Source organism: Eretmochelys imbricata, chromosome 6 (assembly GCF_965152235.1).
Source record: "Eretmochelys imbricata isolate rEreImb1 chromosome 6, rEreImb1.hap1, whole genome shotgun sequence".
Lineage (NCBI taxonomy): Eukaryota > Metazoa > Chordata > Testudines > Cheloniidae > Eretmochelys > Eretmochelys imbricata.
Genome location: NC_135577.1, coordinates 116,547,192 through 116,568,198, shown reverse-complemented (window position 1 = coordinate 116,568,198; position 21,007 = coordinate 116,547,192). Strand labels below are relative to the sequence as shown.

General features: G+C 38.2%; 1 protein-coding gene across 4 annotated transcripts in view; it reads left to right on the top strand.

Annotated features, from left to right (window-relative positions):
• The window catches only part of NUDT14 (nudix hydrolase 14), a 99,119-nt gene that overhangs the window by 59,131 nt on the left and 18,981 nt on the right, over positions 1-21,007 (top strand). For 3 of the 4 annotated variants that reach the window (XM_077819478.1, XM_077819480.1, XM_077819481.1), the window contains 2 exons: positions 14,928-14,992; positions 19,289-19,526. In XM_077819478.1, the coding sequence (XP_077675604.1) occupies positions 14,928-14,992; positions 19,289-19,526 (303 nt within the window). Of the gene's footprint in view, positions 1-5,875; positions 5,933-14,927; positions 14,993-19,288; positions 19,527-21,007 lie in introns of those variants that run through there. The other variant, XM_077819479.1, reaches the window with a different exon arrangement.

Genomic DNA, 21,007 nt, shown 5'->3' with positions numbered 1-21,007 from the left:
GAGTAATTTCCAACAAGTTCGTAAAATTCAGGTCTGATATTTGAAAAATTCATGAATAAAAAATAAGGGTAAAATTAGACTAATGAATTGTTCTTTATAAATAGCTTTCCCAGCTCTGTTTAAAGTAATAAATGTTTTACTGAACTGACCTTAATGGAAGTCAAATGGGAAGCTGCTTTGATGATGTGAGATCATCAGGTAAAACAATTGCTTTCAGGAAATTGTCCAGTGTTAGACTCAGTTGGACCCTTCTAGTAAATGGCGTCATATGTAGCTACTTGAGAGATGAATGAAGTGGTAGCAGCAACCAGGCAGGCCTTTGCATATATAAATTTTTATCAAAATGGAGGATACAAAGGTACGAGTTACAGAAAGAATATTGAAAATCAGACATATCTGGATCCATCAAAAAAAAAAGTGTTTGCAATACTCGAGGATGAGGATAAAAGGGATTGATATTTAAATATTACAGTTCACACTGACTGCTGGAATCTGTCTAGAGGACAAACAGATTTCTGTCTGTACTTACTTATGGGGATGTGTGTAGATTTATGATCATAGATACAAAAGTTTGGACTGATAATTAATTGTTGGACATGTAATACTTGCCCTCTGGTTCCAGACAAACTAGTCCCGCTTCAGGTCATAGTGTTGTTGATTTTTTTTCTGGAAGGCAATTGCTTCTTGTCTGATTATTTTTTTAATGTAAATCTTAGATTGTGCATACTAACAAAATGATAAACAGCTGGATGGGGATAAATACTACAGGACCAGAGTGTTAGTCTGTATCTGCAAAAAGAACAGGAGTACTTGTGGCACCTTAGAGACTAACAAATTTATTTGAGCATAAGCTTTCGAGGATAAGCTGGATAAGTGGATTAGTCCATGAAAGCTTATGTTCAAATACATTTGTTAGTCTCTAAGGTGCCACAAGTGCTCCTGTTCTTTTTACTATAGGACCAGTTTTCCATGAACTTCTTGAGAATAATATTTTTAAAGGACTTTTTGTGAACATTTTTTAAATAGTTGGTAACATGACTGTATAAAAGGGCTACAGCCACATGTCACGCCAGTCATCTCTGGTCACGTAACATTTGTTAGCTTAACATGTACAACAGCTGCCATCCTAACTTCTTAGTGATTACTGTGTTAAACTGTAGAATGCATAATGTTAGTTTCACAAACAATTTAAATTCAACCTCTGTCATTTCACAGGAACAACAAAAGCTTCCTTTATTTGCAAGATTTCAGTTTTCTTACATAAGCCCTATCCATGAATATGAGACCAATTATGATCAAATAGATCATAGTCATAAACGGGTTCAAAATGCTGTAAATTGACTGAAAACTTTTATTTTACCTTATTTTAGTAGAACAGTTTGTGGATGTTTGTGCTGGTTGTATGGCTAAGCTTTTCTTTATAGTTGGAGATTTGTTGCTAATGTGTAATTGTTTGGTTGTCTCTGTTTTTGTGGCACAAAATAAATGTGCTCTATTTTGTTGTAAATTGTGTGCGAGGGAGGGAATGTTCTTTTTTATCATGTCACTAATATTGTGAAAAGTGCTTTTTTAATTAGTGTATAATATTCTAAAATTGAATAAAAACACCAAAAAAACAGATTGTAACTAAACCGATAATTGTATATTTGTAGTAAGGGTTCCCTTTGCTAGTCTCTGTACATTTAGATTTGAACTCTAATATCTCAGACTGTACCAAGCTGTTTTGCAGATGCTCAGAGAAGGAATAAAACTGTAAAAAGGGGGAGGGGAGAGAATAGTTATAAACTGTAGGAAGTCATTTTTAAATAAGCTCAGAATGTTATAACAGTGTCTTTGTAATGTTACTAAAATAGCACTGCCTACAGATCTTTGTAGTTAGAGGACATCCTGAGGTTTTTTGTAAGACTCATTATTGTTAATGAAGGACATTTTCAAAACTAGGGGTGAAATCCTGGCCCCATTGACATTAATGGCAAAACTCCTATTAACTATTGTGGGGTCAGGATTTCACCGAAAGAGTGTAAAATTAGGCTCCCAAATCAATATGTATCAGAGTAGCAGCCGTGTTAGTCTGTATTCGCAAAAAGAAAAGGAGTACTAGTGGCACCTTAGAGACTAACCAATTTATTTGAGCATAAGCTTTCGTGAGCTGCTCAAATAAATTGGTTAGTCTCTAAGATGCCACTAGTACTCCTTTTCTTTTTGCAAATCAATATGTAGGCATCTAAAAATGACCCTGCTTCAGGGAAGCAACATTGCTCAGGAAGGATGTTTAGACAAGTGCTTAGGTGCTCTCTAAAATTGGGGCCTGATTTTCTAAAGTGCTAGAAACTTATTTCTTTGCATCAGAGTCAGTGGGACCTGTTGGGTGCTCGGCACTTTTAAATGTTAGTCCACTTATTGAGACTATTGCTTTGCACAGTGGGGTTCTAGTCCCTAGTGTCTCTAGGCACTACTGTAACATAAATAAAGCAAATTGGAACTAAATATAAAAGGAAGTTGTTCTGTTTATATTGTGGATGAACCCAAAGGCTCCATTCAGAATGAGGGCCTCATTCTAGTAGGCATTGTACAAATACATAGGCAGATGTCATTCCATCCCTGTTGAGCAAAGCACTTAAGTATGTGCTTAAAGCGAAGTTCCTTGCTGAGTAGAGCTGGACTTAAGCGTGTGCTTAAATGTTTTGCTCAGGTGGGGCCCCAGAGAACTTCACAGGGTTCTGCTGAAATTGGGATAAGCATGAGTTTAATGTGCATCAAATATATATATGTACAAGTATTTAAATGTATTTATTCAGTATTTCGGTTCCTTACTGACAACTTTTAAAGGAAACCTAACAACTTGAAAGCCACCTTTCTATCTGAAAATATTGTAATCTACTATTGCTCTGATCCTACAGTGAGATCTGCTAATGCAAACCCCTGTGGAGTTACCTTGAAGGTAACAGGGCTTTGTGAAGCGGCGGGGTCAATGTTAGCAGATCTCATTGCGAGATTGAGTCCTATAGTTAGAAATAACACCCAAGTGTACAGTAACTGAAAGAAGTTAGGTTAAAAAAATCCTTTAATTTTTTTCAGTTGTTTTTATTTAACATTTATATTGTAGTAGTGCCCAGGGGGCTCAACTATATCTGGGACTCATTGCGGTAGGCCCAGTACATACAGTAAATGACAATTCCTGTCCAGTTAATCTAAACTTTGTGCATTTGACAGCACATAGTTCATAGTCATTTCATTTTTCCTCTGTGTTGTCTGTCTGTTAGTTTCTTTTCTAGAAAAATGTTTGTAAGCATCAACAGGAGAACAATGGGGAAAACATATATACAGGGGTTTTTTTAATGGGATTTTTTGTTTATATTTCAGGATACTCTTTAATGGGGGCTGTATCAGAAAGAATTGCTTTTTTAAAATATCAGGATTGCTTATAGATATAGCATTACTTATAGATCTTTGTAGTTAGCAGTCATCCCAGGGTTTTTTGTAAGGCTCATTATTGTTAATGAACGACAAGATTTTCAAAAGTAGGAGTGAAATTCTGGCCTCGTTGACGTAAATGGGGTCAGCTTTTCACCCAAAGTGTGTAAAATTAGGCTCCCAAATCCATAAATTTGTCTTGAAAGTGTCCCTCTTACAAAAGTGTAATGGCTTTCTCACAAACAGCTAAAATACAAATACAAACAGCTAAAATAATACAAATTAATAATTGATGCCTGTAAAAATAAACTGAAGTAATAAAACTAGATCGGTGTTTCCATTTAGATCATCCCTCACCCTAATTTTGCTATATTTAGTACACTAAGAGTTTGAAATGTAATACTTTAGTTTTGTGTTCATCAACTTTGTAGAACAATATACCTAGTTCATTTCAGGTTTCAATGACTTCTCTGAAACTGATCCAAAATTTTTTTAAAAAGACAGAATTTAAGAATTTATAAAGGTCAATATGCAGTGATAAAAGTAGGAATAAGAAATAATGTAGTGTATGAGACGTAGAATTGGAACATAAGCATACAGTGCAGTGGTTGACAAGTAAGAGAATAGCTTTCAGGTTATGATGTGAATAGGTATAAAGCAAAGGTGATGGAAGTTTATCAGTTTAAACAGATGGGAAAAATCAACATAAAGCACACTTCATGTAAAAGAAAAACTTTGAAGTCACTGTAACGTTAGCCACTGGAGTCTGTGGATATTGCCACGTAACTGGGTTATAGTCTTTTGTAACCCTGAACAATGTCATGTGACTAGAGACAGGCAATATAGACCATTCTCTTACCAGTACTCTTGTGGCTCCTACCTAAATCCTAAACACAAGTCAAATGTCACTGATGAATGGCTCATTAGTCGTCCCTGTATTAAATATATGTTCTTGTTGGAAAATCTTATGAAGTCATTCCTGAACTTTTTAAGAGAGGGGGAAAAATATCACCTTCTTTTAGAATTCAGTAGGGGATAAATTCACTTTATGATTACAGCAGCTAAAGGATAGAGACTTTTTATTAAATATATCAAGTAAGATAGTGATTACTTTTGTAAAGACTGCTGAAAAATACAGTTTTCCTGAAGGGCTTGCAGGGAAGGATTTGCCAGGTCTGTAGGAAGTCCAAGAAATCAGCATTATACTCAATAGTCTCCTGCAGATTCCACAGAAATAGTCTGCACTTCTCAACTGCTATTATGTATGGAGAAAAAGGTTCTTGAAACATACTCTTAAAGCTATTCTAGATGGGAAGATAAAAAATAGATATGTACTCAGTTCACTACAACATGCTTTAAATTTAACTCAGTGAAGGGGGTCTGACCTGGCCCCTTTGCATCACCAAGCCCTGCAGTGGCCTTGAGCAATGCAGAGAGAACCTGCCAGAAGAGCAGCTTCGCTAGGAGATTTCTGCACCCATTTTGTGCCATGAGGGTAGGCCAGATTACAGGTCATTAGAACTACACAAGTGCCATGGAGGAATTGTGGTCACTTTTTCCAGCCCATTGGCTGCAGCAAGCAGCTGTGGAGACTGCATTGCAGCCATATACTCTGAGCACATTATGGGAGCAAATTACCGTCCCTCTGCCTATTCCCTGTGCTAGATCACTGGTGCTGTGTGTGAATGAAGTTAGTTTCATCCCGTGTGTATTTCCTATGTTATGTACAAATGTATTATGATATATTGTGAAATTTCACTTGTCTTTCTTTTTATATAAGAATTAATGTATTTTAACATGAAAACTAATATGATACATCACAGTTATATGTTTTTGCTGGCTGACATGCTGCTGTGTGCCATGTCATACTGCTATACCACAAATCATATTTTTCTCTCTAATTTAATGCCTTCAGTTTTGCCAGACTATAACTAGAGGCATTTTCTTTATCATGTTTCAAGTGATGGTACAGAAGGTGGTGCATATTTCAGCTCATATAATTATATTATTTGTTTGCCTGTGATATTCTCAAATAACATGTACTTAGGGCCTGATTTTCAGCTGAGGCTTGGTAGGGCTTCTGTTTATGTGCCTGCAGTTTTACAGGATAGTTGCTATGCTTTGGCTAGTACCTGATTACATCCTCGGGTCCGGCTAGGTCACTGGAATGAGGTAAAATTGCACCCACAATTGTTTCATTAATTTTGTTATTGACTGTATATATATGTTTTCCTTTATTATGTGGGAATTGGGTGGTAGTGAGCATCCGCTTACATTTAAAAAATTCTACTGAAAATCATTCTTAGATGGACTGATTTAAAAAATTGTGTATAACTTGGTGCTTAACAAGTAGGTACTGTAGTTAAAATCTATATTTCAAAAGTATATGTTGATGGAATTGTTAACGCATCTTAAATAACTGCTACAATTCATTCTCCCACCAGCCTGGTGATTAACCAAACATATGCTTCCTACTTTACGATATCATGAGCAACTTCCTGCTGCAGTTAGATTTAAAGTGAGACAAATCTTTCTTTTCATTTTTTCCAAAGTAATGTTTGTTTTCTTAAATGTGCTTGTCTCATTTTTTATACAGAGTTTACTTAATATTAACTACATTTAAACGATGTTCGAAAATAGCTTGGAAGTGTCATCAGAATACATTAGTCTTTTAGACCTCTCTAATTATCTTTTGCCAAATCCACTTTATTTGTGATTAGTATGAAAGGCTGAATGTTTTTGTCAGGAGCTTATAGCTTTGCTTTTGTGATAGGCTGCATTTTAAGCAGCTGTTTGGATTGGTGTTGGCCTTTGAAAAATGTAAAAATGCTTTGAAGGAAGATTTAAATGAACCAATAAAGATTATGCAAGCACACACGCATTCAATCTCAAGGCTTTCTGTATTACAGTTAAAGTTCTGGGAAACTAAAGGAGTTGCATCGAAGGATAAATCAAAGGCTGCAGCTTTATTAAAGTCTTCTGAAAATTTAAAGACTGTTTTTTCTCTGGCTTAAACTTCTAGGTGCCTGATAAAAGAAAGAAGATACCACTTCAGATATCCCATTATAAATTTCAGGGGCAATTCCAAATCATATTCTGAAGAAATGAAGGGTTAATTTGAGTTGAGAAGTAACCTAGGGTCTGCATGCAATTGCCTGCTCTTTTGTGTTCACAAAGAAAATGTTTTTTGGATAGATTGTTCTAGATGAACTGAGCTTCTTTGAAGTCTATACCCCGAAAAGTACTTAAGAATGTGACAGGTTTTGGATTGTGTTGAACCTCAATAGAAATTCTAATTTCATTTTTAAAGAAATAGTTTTACAATTGCACGTATACACACTTCTTAGCTGAACGGTAAAATTATGCAGTTTCTCTTCATTTCCCTCTCTCTGACTGTAGCTTACTTCTCAAAGCTACTTTATTTCTTACTAAATTTAAAGATGGACTCAATAGGAAGAACAACATGGAGAATTTGGGCTCCACTTCGGATATGGGGGTGAGCAAAGAAAGCCAAAGTCTTGAAACTTTAAGAAAAAACAAGATCATGCTTTAAAACTGAAATATTTGAAGCAAAACTAAAATGTTTCATTTCCCCTTCGTTTTTATTTCTTATCTGTTTTATTGGTGCTGGTATGTTGGCTCCCTTTCAAGCCGACCTAGGCAAAAACATTTTACATGCGTTTTTTTTGTATCCAGAAGTGCTTCACCAGGATCACGTCTATAAAAGGTCATTTCTACAAAGATCTGTGTGGTTGCATGCTGTGCTTGGCTTTTTTCTGTGTACTATATCGAGAAGATTCTTAACACTGGATATCACTTGAGAATTGAGATTCTGATTGATTCCATTCTTTGCCCTATTTATTCCTGCATGTCATCTCGGTATTTCTTTCCTAGGCATTTTCAGTTCTGACAATTTTTTGTTCTCTTCTCAGACCGATGCCAACTGAGTGCCCACACAATGCTCCATAATATTCAAAGTAATATATTCTGCCTAGTGCCCTTACCAGGTGCTTCAGAATATTATTTGCAAGTGGCCTGCAAGAATCATATTCATTATCAATTCAAAAGTCTACTGGATTCTTAACCTTTTAGTAAAACAGTCATGAGTGTCTGAGGAAGAAAACTAGTAAGTGGTTGCTTTAAATGTTTTTGTACTGGGGGAGCTTGGATCATTCTGTGTTGATCCGATTATCCTAGATGTCTACAGGATGTGATTATTGAGGTGCCTTGATAATGATTAGAGTTACGGAAAGGTCAGTTTCTTTGCCCTTATTATCTCATCAACTACTTAATATAGTATTAGTGTAAGCTCCTATAGAAACCTGGTCTCCAGCTTCTGGGAATCCTGTTTCAGTCTCATGAAGACATGAGCCATCACTGACCCTGCTACTTTTAGCTGCTGTTATTATTTACTATATATTTGTGCACATTTGCATTTAAAGTTCCCTTTGATGTGATACCTAGGGGCCATTAAAGGCCTTTCTTCCATTAAGAGGTTTTTCAAGTTTTTGTTTCCAATTTATGAAAAGCAATTAGTAAATGCTAGCAATTGCTTATGGATGAACTGTAACCCAAGTAATCAAGATAGCAGATTATGAAGCAAATTACTATATGGTGAAATTGTGCCCATACCAAAAAACATACTGACAATCCTGAAAAAAATATGCTCATGGATTTGAGTTTTGCACTTGAAAAAAATCATACTCCAGCGGAATGGACTAAGCAGACTTTGTATTCCTCTTAGTGTCGGACAAGTAGATCTTTACCTTTTTTTTTTTTTTTTTTTAAAGAGTTATACTAAGGGACTGGGACTTTAGATTCCTGTGTTCTGGTCCCAGCTCTGTATGGCCACGGGTAAGTAACTTAAGTTCAATTTACCCATTTTTTAAAATAAGAAGCAAAATACCTGCCTGTCTCAGATGATGTGAAATTTAAAATGTTACTCCTGGGGGAATTCTGCGCCACTGTGCATGTGCAGAATTTATGTCCCTGCATATTTCTTTGCTTCTTGCAGAAAAATGACTTTCTGACGGGGAAACCACAAGAATGGTCATGTGACCCTTCCCAGTAGTATGTTTCAGGTGATCAGGGCAGCCAGCAGAGAGGTAAATCACTTTGGGGCAGAGGGCGGGACTGGGGAAGACCCAGCTTGGGGCTCCTACCCTGCACTGGGTTCAGCTGCTAGTCCCGGCTTGGCTGGGGAGGATGGGACTTCCTCTTCTCCTGCATGGCATCCGGGGCTGGGTCAGACCCACCCCCAGGTTTCTCCCCTAGCTGCAGGAAGCTCTGCGCACACACACACACACGCGCGCACACACGCGCGCGCACACACACACACGCGCGCACGCACGCGCGCGCGCACGCACGCGCGCGCACACACTTCCTGCACCCATTGCTCCTCAGCTGCAGGGGGAGGGATCCATGTACAGGGAGCTGCTCCCCAATTCACCCAACCCCAGTGCATCCAGACCCACTCATGCCCAGACCATCCCACCAACTCTCACCCCTCTGTACTCAGAACCTCCCCGATGAGCCCAACTCCCCTGCACCTGGAGCACCCTGACAAGCCATCTACACCCCCACCCCACTGAGCCCCAACCAGCTGCACCTGGATCCCCACCCCACTGAGCCCCACTCCTGCAGCATCTGGACCCCCCACTGAGCCCCACATACCTGCTTACCCAGGTCTATCGCCCCTCCAGACACCCCCCTCCCGCTGAACCAAAACCACTTTCACCTGGACTCCCCTGCAGAGACCCATTACCGTTGCACCCAACCCCCCCCCAACAAGCCTCCGTGCATCCAGATCCCCCGGCACCCAGATCCCCCACTGAGTCACTTGCTCCCAGATTGCCCTACACAAAACCCTCTCAACACTGGAGCCCCCACTCTAAGCCCCTCCACACTTGGCTCCTGCCTTGCTGAACCTGCCTACCCACACCTGGTGCACCTGGCACAGAGGGGCAGGGCCGTGGGGTGTTTCTTGGGCAGACTCGGTCTTTGTGCTATGTCAGGGTTTGGTGCAGCCTCACAGCTGTGTCCGTGTCCCAGGGCAGAGCTGGACAGTGATCTCCCACCTCTGTGCAACCAGTGGCCTGTGCTCCCCAATGGCATGTTGGAGTCTCCACATTTATTTAACAAATAAAATTTGCAGAATTTTAAAATATTGTGTGCAGAATTTTTAATTTTTTGGCACAGAATGCCCTCAGGAGTATTAAATGGTTGACTCTAATGAGCTTTGAGATTCTTGGCTGAATGGTGCTGTATAAATGTCATTACTGGCCTGTCAATACTGGTCTCTCTCTGAACAAATGCCATATTAAACACTGAGTCCAAGTCGACAGCATCATTTATTTTAAGTCCAGTCCCCTGTGCTGAGGCAGGATCAAATGAACCTAGATCATAATAAAGCCACCACCAATTTTTCATATATTTATGGAAAAATAAACCAGTGGCCCAGACCATCCCAGGGAACCCTGCACACAGGGGGAACCTTGTTTGGGCATAACTCATCTGTCCCACGTGGAACAGATGATTTTCTGCCTGCACAGCTTTGCTTCTTGGGAACCACAGGGGAAATGGACACTTGGCATGAGCAGCTGAAGGGGGCATGCGATCTCCCACCAACTCTGCAGTCATCACTTGTACTAGCTTATGATACCTTTTCTGCCACTCCTTTCTGCTAAGTTTAGTCCTTAGGGCAGCTGCAGTCACAGTTACTGTGAAGAATCCTAACCCTCTTTCAGATCCAAGGTGATCTGTGTGGCTTGGTATCTCATTCTGAGGGGAAGCAAACGTTAGCCTGCTCCTGGAATGATCCTGGGAGCATTTTGAGGAGTTTTCTTTTCCTGTAGTCTCCTTCCACAGGGTGAGCGAGGGCAGTATATTAGTCATATGTTCACTCTGTAGCTTGTTTTGAATTGATAAGAGACCAGTTCTGGAGCTACCGTCTTACACCTGGAATGAGTTTTCCTTGGGAATGACCATTAAATTTTCCAGGAAAGAAACAACAAAAATAAATCCTATGCATCTTTTAGCCATGTGTGCACACCAAATCTATTGTTAGACTAGCATCTTTGTTGTCAATATTGGATTAAATTCTGTGCAGACCTCGTACATTCCAAGGAAGGTCTACAGTTTTCCTGTTCTTGTGGGTCTGTGTCATTGCTCTCATAACATAAAACTTGGGCTGGGTTAATTTTTTATGTATTATGCTGCCAACCATTAATCACAAGGTTTGCTGTGTACATTTCCATTTTTACTTTTTATCATTTTAAAGTCTATATTGTATATAGACTACTTTAAACCAAGGTTAACTGTAATGCTCTTTTAGGAAATTGCTATGAAACATCAAACATGCATATAAATGTGTTACAGTATTTGGCCAATCAAAGACTTTACAATTCTGGCTTTACAACACATTAGGCCCATTCCACAGCATACATATACCATCCAAAAAAATCTTCAGAGTAATTTTTTAAAATAAATTCTCTCTCTCTCTCTTATATGATAATATATGCATGCTTAAGGATTTTTTGTACCCTTAGAGGGCCAGATTCTCAATCTGAATCCACACACATGGCTGCTGTACCCACATGGAGTCCCATTGAATTCAGTGGGGGCTCTTTGTGGGCTCAGGGATCTACCCATGAAAATCCAGTTGGATGATCTGGCCCCCACTTAGTGGATTTTTCAAATACCTGATCCCCTGATTTTAGCAGCATGGAGTTTCACAAGTAAAAAGGTACAAGTCTCATCATAAGCTGTGAAAGTATATTTCATGATCTCAAGGATGAGGTTTGATGGATTAAAAAAAAAATCATACCAAATTGCACTCTTATTGTAGCAAATGCATCTCAGAGAGATTTAAATCTTAACCTATTAGGTTGTGACTCTCAAGCTGTGTAAGGAAACATTAGAATTCATCTGCCGTAATTTTAAAAAAGCTATAAACGTTAAACATTGTGTTCAGAATTTTGTCAGTCTCTGAGAAAATTAAAAGTAATGAAGAAAAATGTTCTACAAATCTGTGGCATCTCTGTGCCTTTTCGTCTCAAGATGGTGTGAGAGACTGACAATTGTAATAACTTGGTACTACTCAATTCCAGTTTAATTTGATCTTGTTCCTTAATTTTGACAGATTGTTTCCAAGTTTCCCATCTGTTCCATAGATATCTCAGATGACTGAATCTTAGGAAAATGTCTAATAGCTGATCCTTCTAAGTAGATGCAAGTTATTTAATGTGATATCTTCCTCTCCAGATGCTAAGGAGGCCCAACCAAAGTAAAGGTTAGACCTGCATTAGGGGTGTAAGAAAGGCTATACAACCTCAGAAGCTAGTCTATCCTTCAAAGGGTCTCCATTATCCCGTCTAACTTCACGCTGTTGATTCAGCTTCTCAGGTGACTTATACTGTTTTGTAGCCACAATATAAAAGAAGGGAAGTTGTGACATGCCCCAGGGTGCAGTCTGGACTATGGAACCACTGTGCCCCCTTTAACTCTCCAGCCCAGGCTGTCTCCTACACTACTATGCTAGTGAACAGCAAACCCTACAGGCTCTGTTCACTCAGCCATCAGCATGCAGAGGCACGCCCAGCAAAGCACATGAATCCTCTCCCCAGCCACTCATGAACTGCATACAGGAGACACCAGCAAATTCCCGCCAGCCCCAGCCTTAGCCTTGCACCAGAAATGTGCCTTCTACACTACTCAAGACTTTCTTGAGCAATGAAAGCTCATTAATTAGTTTGTTGTTCTGTCAAAGGGTAGTGGACATTCACCAGCCTTTGTAACCTGAATAGATTCCCCAAACTTCAATCAAAAACATACTGGCTTAGATAAAACATTAGAATAAGTTTATTAACTAAAGAAAGATAGATTATAAGTGATTTAGGCATAGAAGTTCAGAATTGGTTACAAAAAGAAATAAAAGATAAAATCGCCTTCTAATTCCTAAACTTTATCAAGCTAAATCCAATTTGAAGTAATGAAGTTTCTCTTACCCAAAAACCCTACAGCAGTCTGTAGCCTTTCCAGTTAGGAACACTTCCCCCAGTCCAAATGTTTCTTTGTCTTCCAAACGATCTTGTTGCCTTCAGTGTAGGTGAGGGAAGAGAGGTGAAGTGGTGATGTCATTGTCTCTTATTTTATACTTTCTTCCAGGTGCTGGAAACATCCTTGCTGTGTCATGGTGGTTAGGCAGCCCCATGGTGTATGTGCTCAAGCAACTGTCTTTCATGTGAATTGTAAATCTCTTGTTTACAGTTCCCGTGCTGGTGAAGGCCCGGTGATGGCTGCTTAACACCTGGCTGGATGTTGGTCACTCCTTTGTTGCTACTGAAGAGCTAGTCTGTGGGCATTTCCCAGTCTTACAATGTGTTTCAGTAACAAACATATAGTAAAATTTCATGACTTCATATACAGTGATACATTTGCACCAAACAGTGATGTTCAACAGATTATAACTTTCCAAATGATACCTCATAAGACATACTTTGTACAAAACATATCGTAACACATACATAATCATATAATAGTGGTGAATATTGGGGTTTAGGGTGCTATTTGAGGTACAGTACATCACAGAAGTTCAATAGAGCAACAAACAAAAAATTACTCTTATAGGGACAGAATAGTATCCAGAAAAAAAGAAAGAGAAATTAAACATAGTCAAAGAACAATGCTGTGGAAAATCACATAATATACCGCAGTCCAGCAAACTGAAATATTTTACAGCTTCAGACTTAAATTCAGTCCTTCTCTCTTTACACAATATTTGGCTGATAGCCTAATATTCAACCAGAGAGAGAATCTCTATCTGTAAACAGAAAAAAAATATCCAGCCCTGCACAATAGCCCAAAAAAGCTGTGTCCCTCAATTTAAATTACCCTGCAAATGACATCTGGGGCAGGAGCCATCAGTATCCAACAGAGGTCTCTGTGTATCGCCTCAGCTGAGCCAAGTGCAGGTTTCTAGTGGGAGCAGCAGCACTCACTGGGGGTAGTCCCTCTTTATAGCCTACCATCAACTTTCTCCAGTGACAACTGAACATTTCCACTTATGTCCTGTAAGTGTGCGTTTACATTATGGTTGCACTATAGGCGCTTGCATGTTTCAGGTGGGTTTGCACAGTTACAGACTTCAAGAGCAGTGACAAAGGTGCATTTTGCCCAGATTTGGACTTCTTGACTGGGAGTATAAGGCAATTTTTTTTCTTTGTTGCACAACGTTGTAGATTTGGAGGTGCGCATTAGTTGCTGGAGTTATGTTATCTTTCCAAATGGGATTAAAATCAGTGTGGGTGTGGAGTTGTTTTTGCCCTCTTATGTCCTTGCACAGGGGTCAGCCAAATTCCAGCACCTAGTGCCCCAATATGTACATTAGGGTCTAGTTTAAAATAGATTTCTATATAGATAACTTACTCCTGGTATAGAAATGCTCTGAATAATGATTTTGACATTAGATGGAATTTAAAATACTGCTAAAGTTTCATAAAGATTTTGTATCTTAGTTGTCCCTTCAGTTATTTATATTCGTAATAGTTTTAAAAAAAAAAACTAGTAGCAACTGTTTGTTAGTAAATCCATAGTAAAAATCTATAGACATCATCATTATATTTCAAATATTGTTGAATACTTCTGCAAATATTCCATCATTAACTTAACCCACTGGATTGAAGAACTGTATGATTCATTGAATAATAAATGATCTTTCCAGTGATATGTACCTGCACCTAGGCATTGCAGATGAAGGGCTGACACCATGATGATGAGAGTGGTATAAACTTGCTTTTGTGAGTTTTAAAGGGACACCAATTAGCAATCACAGTTTCATCTGAAAATGTTAACTTGTTGTGTGTTACAAATAAAACCCAAGATTACTACAATGGAAAGAAATTAGAGACAGAAAAATAATTCTCTACTTTTTCGGTACTCTGTGAAGTATCAGTTTGTTTCCCCAGTATGGTGAGTTAGTCAGTTATATGTGAGTCTTTCGTATAGAAACCGGAGAAAAATCTTTAAAAAAATTTGTGAAACCACAAAAAACTGGTAGTAGCTGAAACTATTTATGACTTGATTTTGCAAATAGATAGACTTTTTAGTCCATGACTTCAATGGGGCTCCTTCTGAGTGCTAGGGTGCACACATGAAGATTTGATTCCAGGTTTATAGCTTATATGTGTCCCTGATATCAGAAATAACTTGATTTTGGAAGCTCTTCCTGCTGTTACAATTAATAACTGTGTTCTTAGTCTTTTTTTTTTTTTTTTTTTTTCTGCAAAGTGACTTAAGAGTGGATAAAGTCACCCGTGTTTTGGGGCCTGATTCTAAATCCACTGAAATCAATGGATTTTGTATCAGGCCCTTGTTGCATTGAACTGTTAATGAACATCATACATGTCTATATAGTCAAAAATAAAAGTCATGGGATGTAAGGTTAATAATACTGCATTAATCCATACTGGTTTATTCAGAGTGCATTGATTTGTTTTTTTCCCCCTCTTCCTTAGTGTCTCAATCCTGATATTTAATTCCTCTCGGCAATGCTTTGTTATGGTGAAGCAGTTCCGCCCAGGTAATCCTCTTCTTTAGCTTTACTTTTGCTCTCAAGTGAAGCAAGCTATTAAGGGTTTAGCAGTTAAAAGTTGGGGGGTGTACAGATAGTTGTGATAAAATCTTTGTTCCATATTCTATTCCTTTGTACTATAGCCCACTCTATTCTCTAGATCAGCATTCCACAGAATAGGAATTGCCTTACTAGATGAAACCAGTGATCCAGATAGTCCATTAGTCTGTCTTTGGCTTTAGCTACTGCTATGCTTCAGGGGAATTTCCAAACAGCCCTGTAGTGAGCAATTATGGAATAAGCTGCTCCTTTAGGAAGTTTCTTCTTGACCTATGGTAATTAGCAGATGGCTTATGCCCTGAATCATTTAGTGTTATGTTCCTTATTTAAAAAAAAAAAAAAATCTTATCTAATGTGAGGCAGTATATGCTTGGGAATTTAAAACAAACCTCAAAATTAGGGACTATTGATACACTGTGCACAAATATATTTTTGCTTTATTGTATTCTGCAATGTAATAGGTAGATTATTGGCTCTCTTACTTGTAAGAGGGGTTGATACATTAAGAAAGAATCTATCTAAATTAATTTTATTGTTTTTGTGTCAATTGTTATAACTTCTGACAGTTATTTATTTTTTGGAGGTTAAAAATAAGATGTATTTTTCCTCAGCATGTTGGTTTTAACCAAAAAAAAAAAAAAAGAGAGAGAATCTAAAAGATATTTCTCTCTCTTTTTATCTCTGTTGCTAAGAGACTGTTTCAAGACCATTCTGGTAGCTGTCACTGGAAACTTTCTGGTGCAGTGTCTTACCATCCGCACTTGCCTATAGTGATTGACAGGCAGTTCAGTGGAAAGCAATAATATTGTAACTTGTAGCTCATGTTTTCATTCAGCACTCTGTTGCCTATTGTAAGGAATAGGATTTATTTATATGCTTATTTAAAATCCTTATGTCTTTTATTTGCAACCAAATAGAAACTGCTAGTATGGCTAATACTCTCTTTGAGGCATTCTTAGGCGGCTCTAACTGCAAATATCTTTCATGATGCCTTTTTTCTAACAACTTTACGAAATTCACTCCTGTGCAGAGGGCACAAGGCTCAGTGCACACATTAGCCTTTTAGTACTATGCAAGACAGAGCTGGGCACATTTTGTCTTTGAATCAGGTCTAATGCATAATAAAGTTAATTATTTTTGCAAATAAAATACTGTAATATATAGTGTAATAAAATAGATTATTTTCAGGATGAATTTCTCATGACAAGAGAAACACATTAAGCTGCTAGATAATATGAAATTAGGTTGGTCCATAAGCAAAGGGAATAGAGAATATTGACTAAATGTAATGCTCTAAGTGTTCTGGCCAAGTGGATACCTCCAATGTGCCATCTCCATGGAAATCTCAGATTCTGCTGGCTCTAGAAGGCCTAGTCTTCCAAAAAGCCTTCTGTTTTGGTGTTCTGTTCACAGAGATCAGAGAGGGCCCTGACTGAGCTCAGAATGGCTGGCCTTCTCTGCAAATGGGCAGTCAAAGTTTCCAGTGCAGCTACTGCTCATACCCACTCCCACCAGAGTATTTGTGATAGGGTTAGCTTTCCATTGCCTGGGGATGATCTGCCATACTGTCTGTAAAAATGCATAAATTAAGTGATGGTTCTCTCTCTGTGTCCTATTTGCTCCGCTGTCAGAATCCCAACAGAAAGAGGATAGGGGAAGGGAACATTTCTATGGATATTTGAGTATTTGGATGATAAGCAGCAGTTTAAATCACTAGGTGTATCTACTACAAGTGTGACTGTTGTATACCTGTGTCTGCCCCTCCTCAGACAGACAAGAGGGTAGGACTAATTAACTCTTCTGCTAAAATGAAAATCTAAAAGAATATTGCAGTAGTTTCCACTTTAGTCCCTTACAGATGCCCCATTGAGAGACTCTAGATATCATTAATTTGATAGTCAACGGACCACATCTTTCCAAATACGATTAAACAGTATGTAACTGGAGAAGACTTGGGTTAGTAACACTAAACATACACCATGGGATTTTCAAGTTAACGTATAACAGCCTTTAATTGGGTTGTACGTATTTGCTGTTCCAGTGACTCAAAATACATTGCACACAAGGCTTGTCACCAGCCAGGTTTTACCTCAGAGGGCTCCCAAAACAATTGGTGAAAACAAAAAGAAATCAAAAGTTTAAACAGCAAACCAGTTCCCTCCCTGAGCTGCTAAATTCCAGAAGCCTCTCCAAATCTGTACTACTGACTCCCCATTCTTTTTCCTTGGAGCGCAAGCAAAGCTTTTGTTTCAGTTACTTGAACGGGCTTGTTTTGGGTAACAATATCACCTGGTTTGACTAAGGCAGTTCAACTCTCTTCCCTGTGCCACAGCTGCACAGGAAAGAACTCACATAGTTAGGACTTTCCACTATGAGAATCCACAGATCTTGCCTACATGCTGGATCATTAGTCAAGATTCATGATTAGGGCCCTACCAAATTCACTGCCATGAAAAACGCATCACGGACCTGTGAAATTTGTTAGAGTAATTCTGAGATGAACTGCGGTTGTGTGTATTGGAGGTATTTAGCTGCCTTGTCTGAAGTCAAGACTGGTGGAATCTGACCTCAATAACCACATCATGGCATTTTCCCAATTAAAGAAAGAAACGTTTTGGATATTTTCCCATATTAACCATCTGAGACAAACTCAGATTTTGGATGTTAGAGCAAACACATTAAAAATTCCCCCGGATTTGCTCAGTAAGATCCAACAAATAATGCCAGATCCTCAGCTTTGGTAAATTGTCATACTTCTCGGTGCTATGGCAATTTACACCAGTTAAGGATGTGTCTTCAGGATCTCCTTGACTTAAACCAAGTACCCTCAGTAGTGGGCTACTTCTTTGGGAGTAATATTCGTTTATAACCAACGATAAAAAGGGACAATGAAACACTGGACAAAGTTCAGTTGCTAACATTAAATTTGTCCATTAAATTTGTACTCTCTTATGTAACAGAGTTTTAATATTTGGAATGAGACTTAAGCAATAAATATGCACTTTTTTTTCTACATGAAACCCATGTTACACTTATATAGTATATTTTAAACGTTATTAAGGTATAACTGTCACAGATTATTAGATAAAACAGCAGTTTTCATGCTGGGCATCTTATAACATGTTTTTCATATATTAGTATCAGATTTGTTAATAAAATAAAGGGGGTGAAAATGGGAAACTTTGCAAAGAAGAGACAAACGGAGCTACATCTGTAAAAGAAAGTTTGAATGGCTCTATATTTTTGGTAGTGCTTCTCTGTGTTTTAGGACCCAATCCTGCAGACTTTACATAGGAAAAATGTCCACTGAGATCAGTGAGAGTTTTGACTAAAGACTGTAGAATCTGGCCCTTAGTATTTCCTTTAGGAGTCTATTACAGTGACAGCTGTTTCTAGATTAATGCAAAAGGTCCTTTGCAAATTCCACTCAAGAATCTGTGCAAGGAACTATATGTTCAAAAGAGGATTTTTCAAACAAACATACATGCTTTTCATAACCCTGTTCAAATAACAGCTGAGTTGACAGGCTGAAAGATTCATCATTGTGCACATGGTACAGAATGTACAGACCAACTTCCCAGCAGAGATAAATGCATAGATTAAAATAAACCCTGATATGTACATTGGCCAACAAATGGAAGCTGTTTTGAACAATAGATTTTTAGGTTCAACCAGCTGCGCTTAGTTTTGGTAGCATGTATGAGACTTCCATATCAATATAAGCAGAACTAATATTCAAAGGACCATTTCACAGAAATGAAATAGAAAACAAAAATTCCACTGCTGTTTTAATTTTTCTCAATTTTACTAAAAATCAACTATTGATTGCCCCATCAGTAGTAAATGCTTCACAATTAAGCACTTGTGTACCTTTATGATATATTGTGGAAACAGATTTTCCAAGGTGTGAAATATTGCATGCTCCAGTCGCTTTTGTGGGTAGTTATTGTGGCCTGTCACTTTGGTATGCAAATCATAGAATTTATCCACACAAAACCCATCGTTGGTGTGTAAAAGTAATAATGTGCAAAAGTTGTGTGTGAATGTGATTTTTGCACACACACCAATGCAGACACCTTTTAGAATGTAGCCCTACATGATTTATTGTGTCTATTAGTTGGATTTGTTTTAAATTGCATGGTGAAATTCCCTGTGAGTAAGGGGTCTTTTTATGCCACTTGAAATGATATGGTAAGAGTAGATTTTTCCAAGCACAGTTGTTTTTTCTTTTGCATTTTTTTAAAGCTGTTTACATGTGTGAAATGGAACGGCACCGGCCTCAAGACTTTCAAAGTAAAGACCAGGATAGCTGGTGTCCTCTGTTGGATCCCTTACCAGCTACAGAAGGCGTGACCTATGAACTCTGCGCTGGCATAGTAGACAAGCCAGGACTTTCTTTGGAGGAAATTGCATGCAACGAAGTCTTAGAAGAATGTGGTTATGACGTTCCCATTACAAACCTGAAGAAAATCACTTCGTTCAGGTAAATAGCAGCCAAGTTGATGCTTTGTATTTAACCTTTTTCAAATGACAATTGTTAGAATCGCCTAGGGGTAAATTAATTTCCTTGCCAAAGCAATGAGCTGGGAGAAACAGCCATCCACGATTGCTTAAGGGTGTAAACACCAAGAAGAGGAGGAATTATTTAGGGAGATATAAAGGGCAATAAACTGAGATTAATGAGATGAAATTCAAACTGAGGAAAATTGGGCTAGTAAAAACTATTAGAGTGGGGAATAGAAAACCCCAAGGGAATTGGTGGAAAACCCATTGCTTGGGGCTCTTAAACATTGAGTGGTTGAAGTGCTAGAAAGTGTATTGTAAGAAACAATCCTATACTCACAGGATGATAGGCTAGCTGACCTATTAGATCTTTTCCATCTCTGATTTCCATTGTTCTAATTAAAAACTGAGCCTCACAACATGGGCTTTGAGCCTACATTGATGGGACCGCAGCATCAGGGTTTGTGCCACTGGATTTGTTCGCAGGATCAGGGCCATAACTGAAGCTTATATGAAATATGTATTAGGATACATTTTATATCACTTTATTGCTGACGCTGTTATGAACGTTTTTAATTTCAGTGTAAAATATTTCAATAAATTACATCAGAAATAAGAGGAGAATAATATTTGTGCTGTTTGGAATTAAAGAAATGTCAAGAATTAAATAATTTCAGAAGAAAATGTTTTCACAGCCATATTGCCATTATATCTCCTTACCAGGCTGTAGCATTGTTAAAGGCATCTGTTACCATTATCCAAAATACATGTACAAATTAACAGAGAATGGCTGCAGGTTTTTTTACTTCATTTTTACTTGACAGCTCTATTGAACTAGACCCTGTCATTGGTTTTTAATTTGGGAATTGAATACAAATCCACAGCTGTCAATCCTGGCAAATGTTATTTCCTGCTGGATTAACAAGCAACGCTTCTGATGGAGGAGGGTGTGAGGGGTGAATCAGAGGAGTTGTCTCTTGCAACTCCTTGAAACTAGATTAGTGGTTTGTTCTACTGAAAGAAACCGTGCTTTCTAGAATTAATAACAAAAGCTGTTCATAGTATTTTGTGTGACATTGATGTGCTGTACCGACACAGATACCTAAAAAAAATCTTTTAAAAAATAAGTTGTGACCCTATTTCCATTGTAAACCCTCCATTTTTAGGGTTTATGACTCAATAGTAAGAATTCCCATTGAGCTGAAACAACATACATTCTCAGTTAACAAATGTTTTTTCATTTTACAGAATATTTTTTTTAGTTGAGTTACCCAGGTTTTACTTAAAGTGTGACTCCCAGATAAAATACACTTAGTGTGGTGATTTAATTTTTAAGGCCCCTGTCCTGCATTGTGGTCCCTATGGGCACAGCAGTTAGCCTGTGCGGAGGTCTATCGAATGGGACTCCAGGCAGATGGAGTGATTCACTTTTTTAAATCAAAATGCAGGATTGTGGCTCTA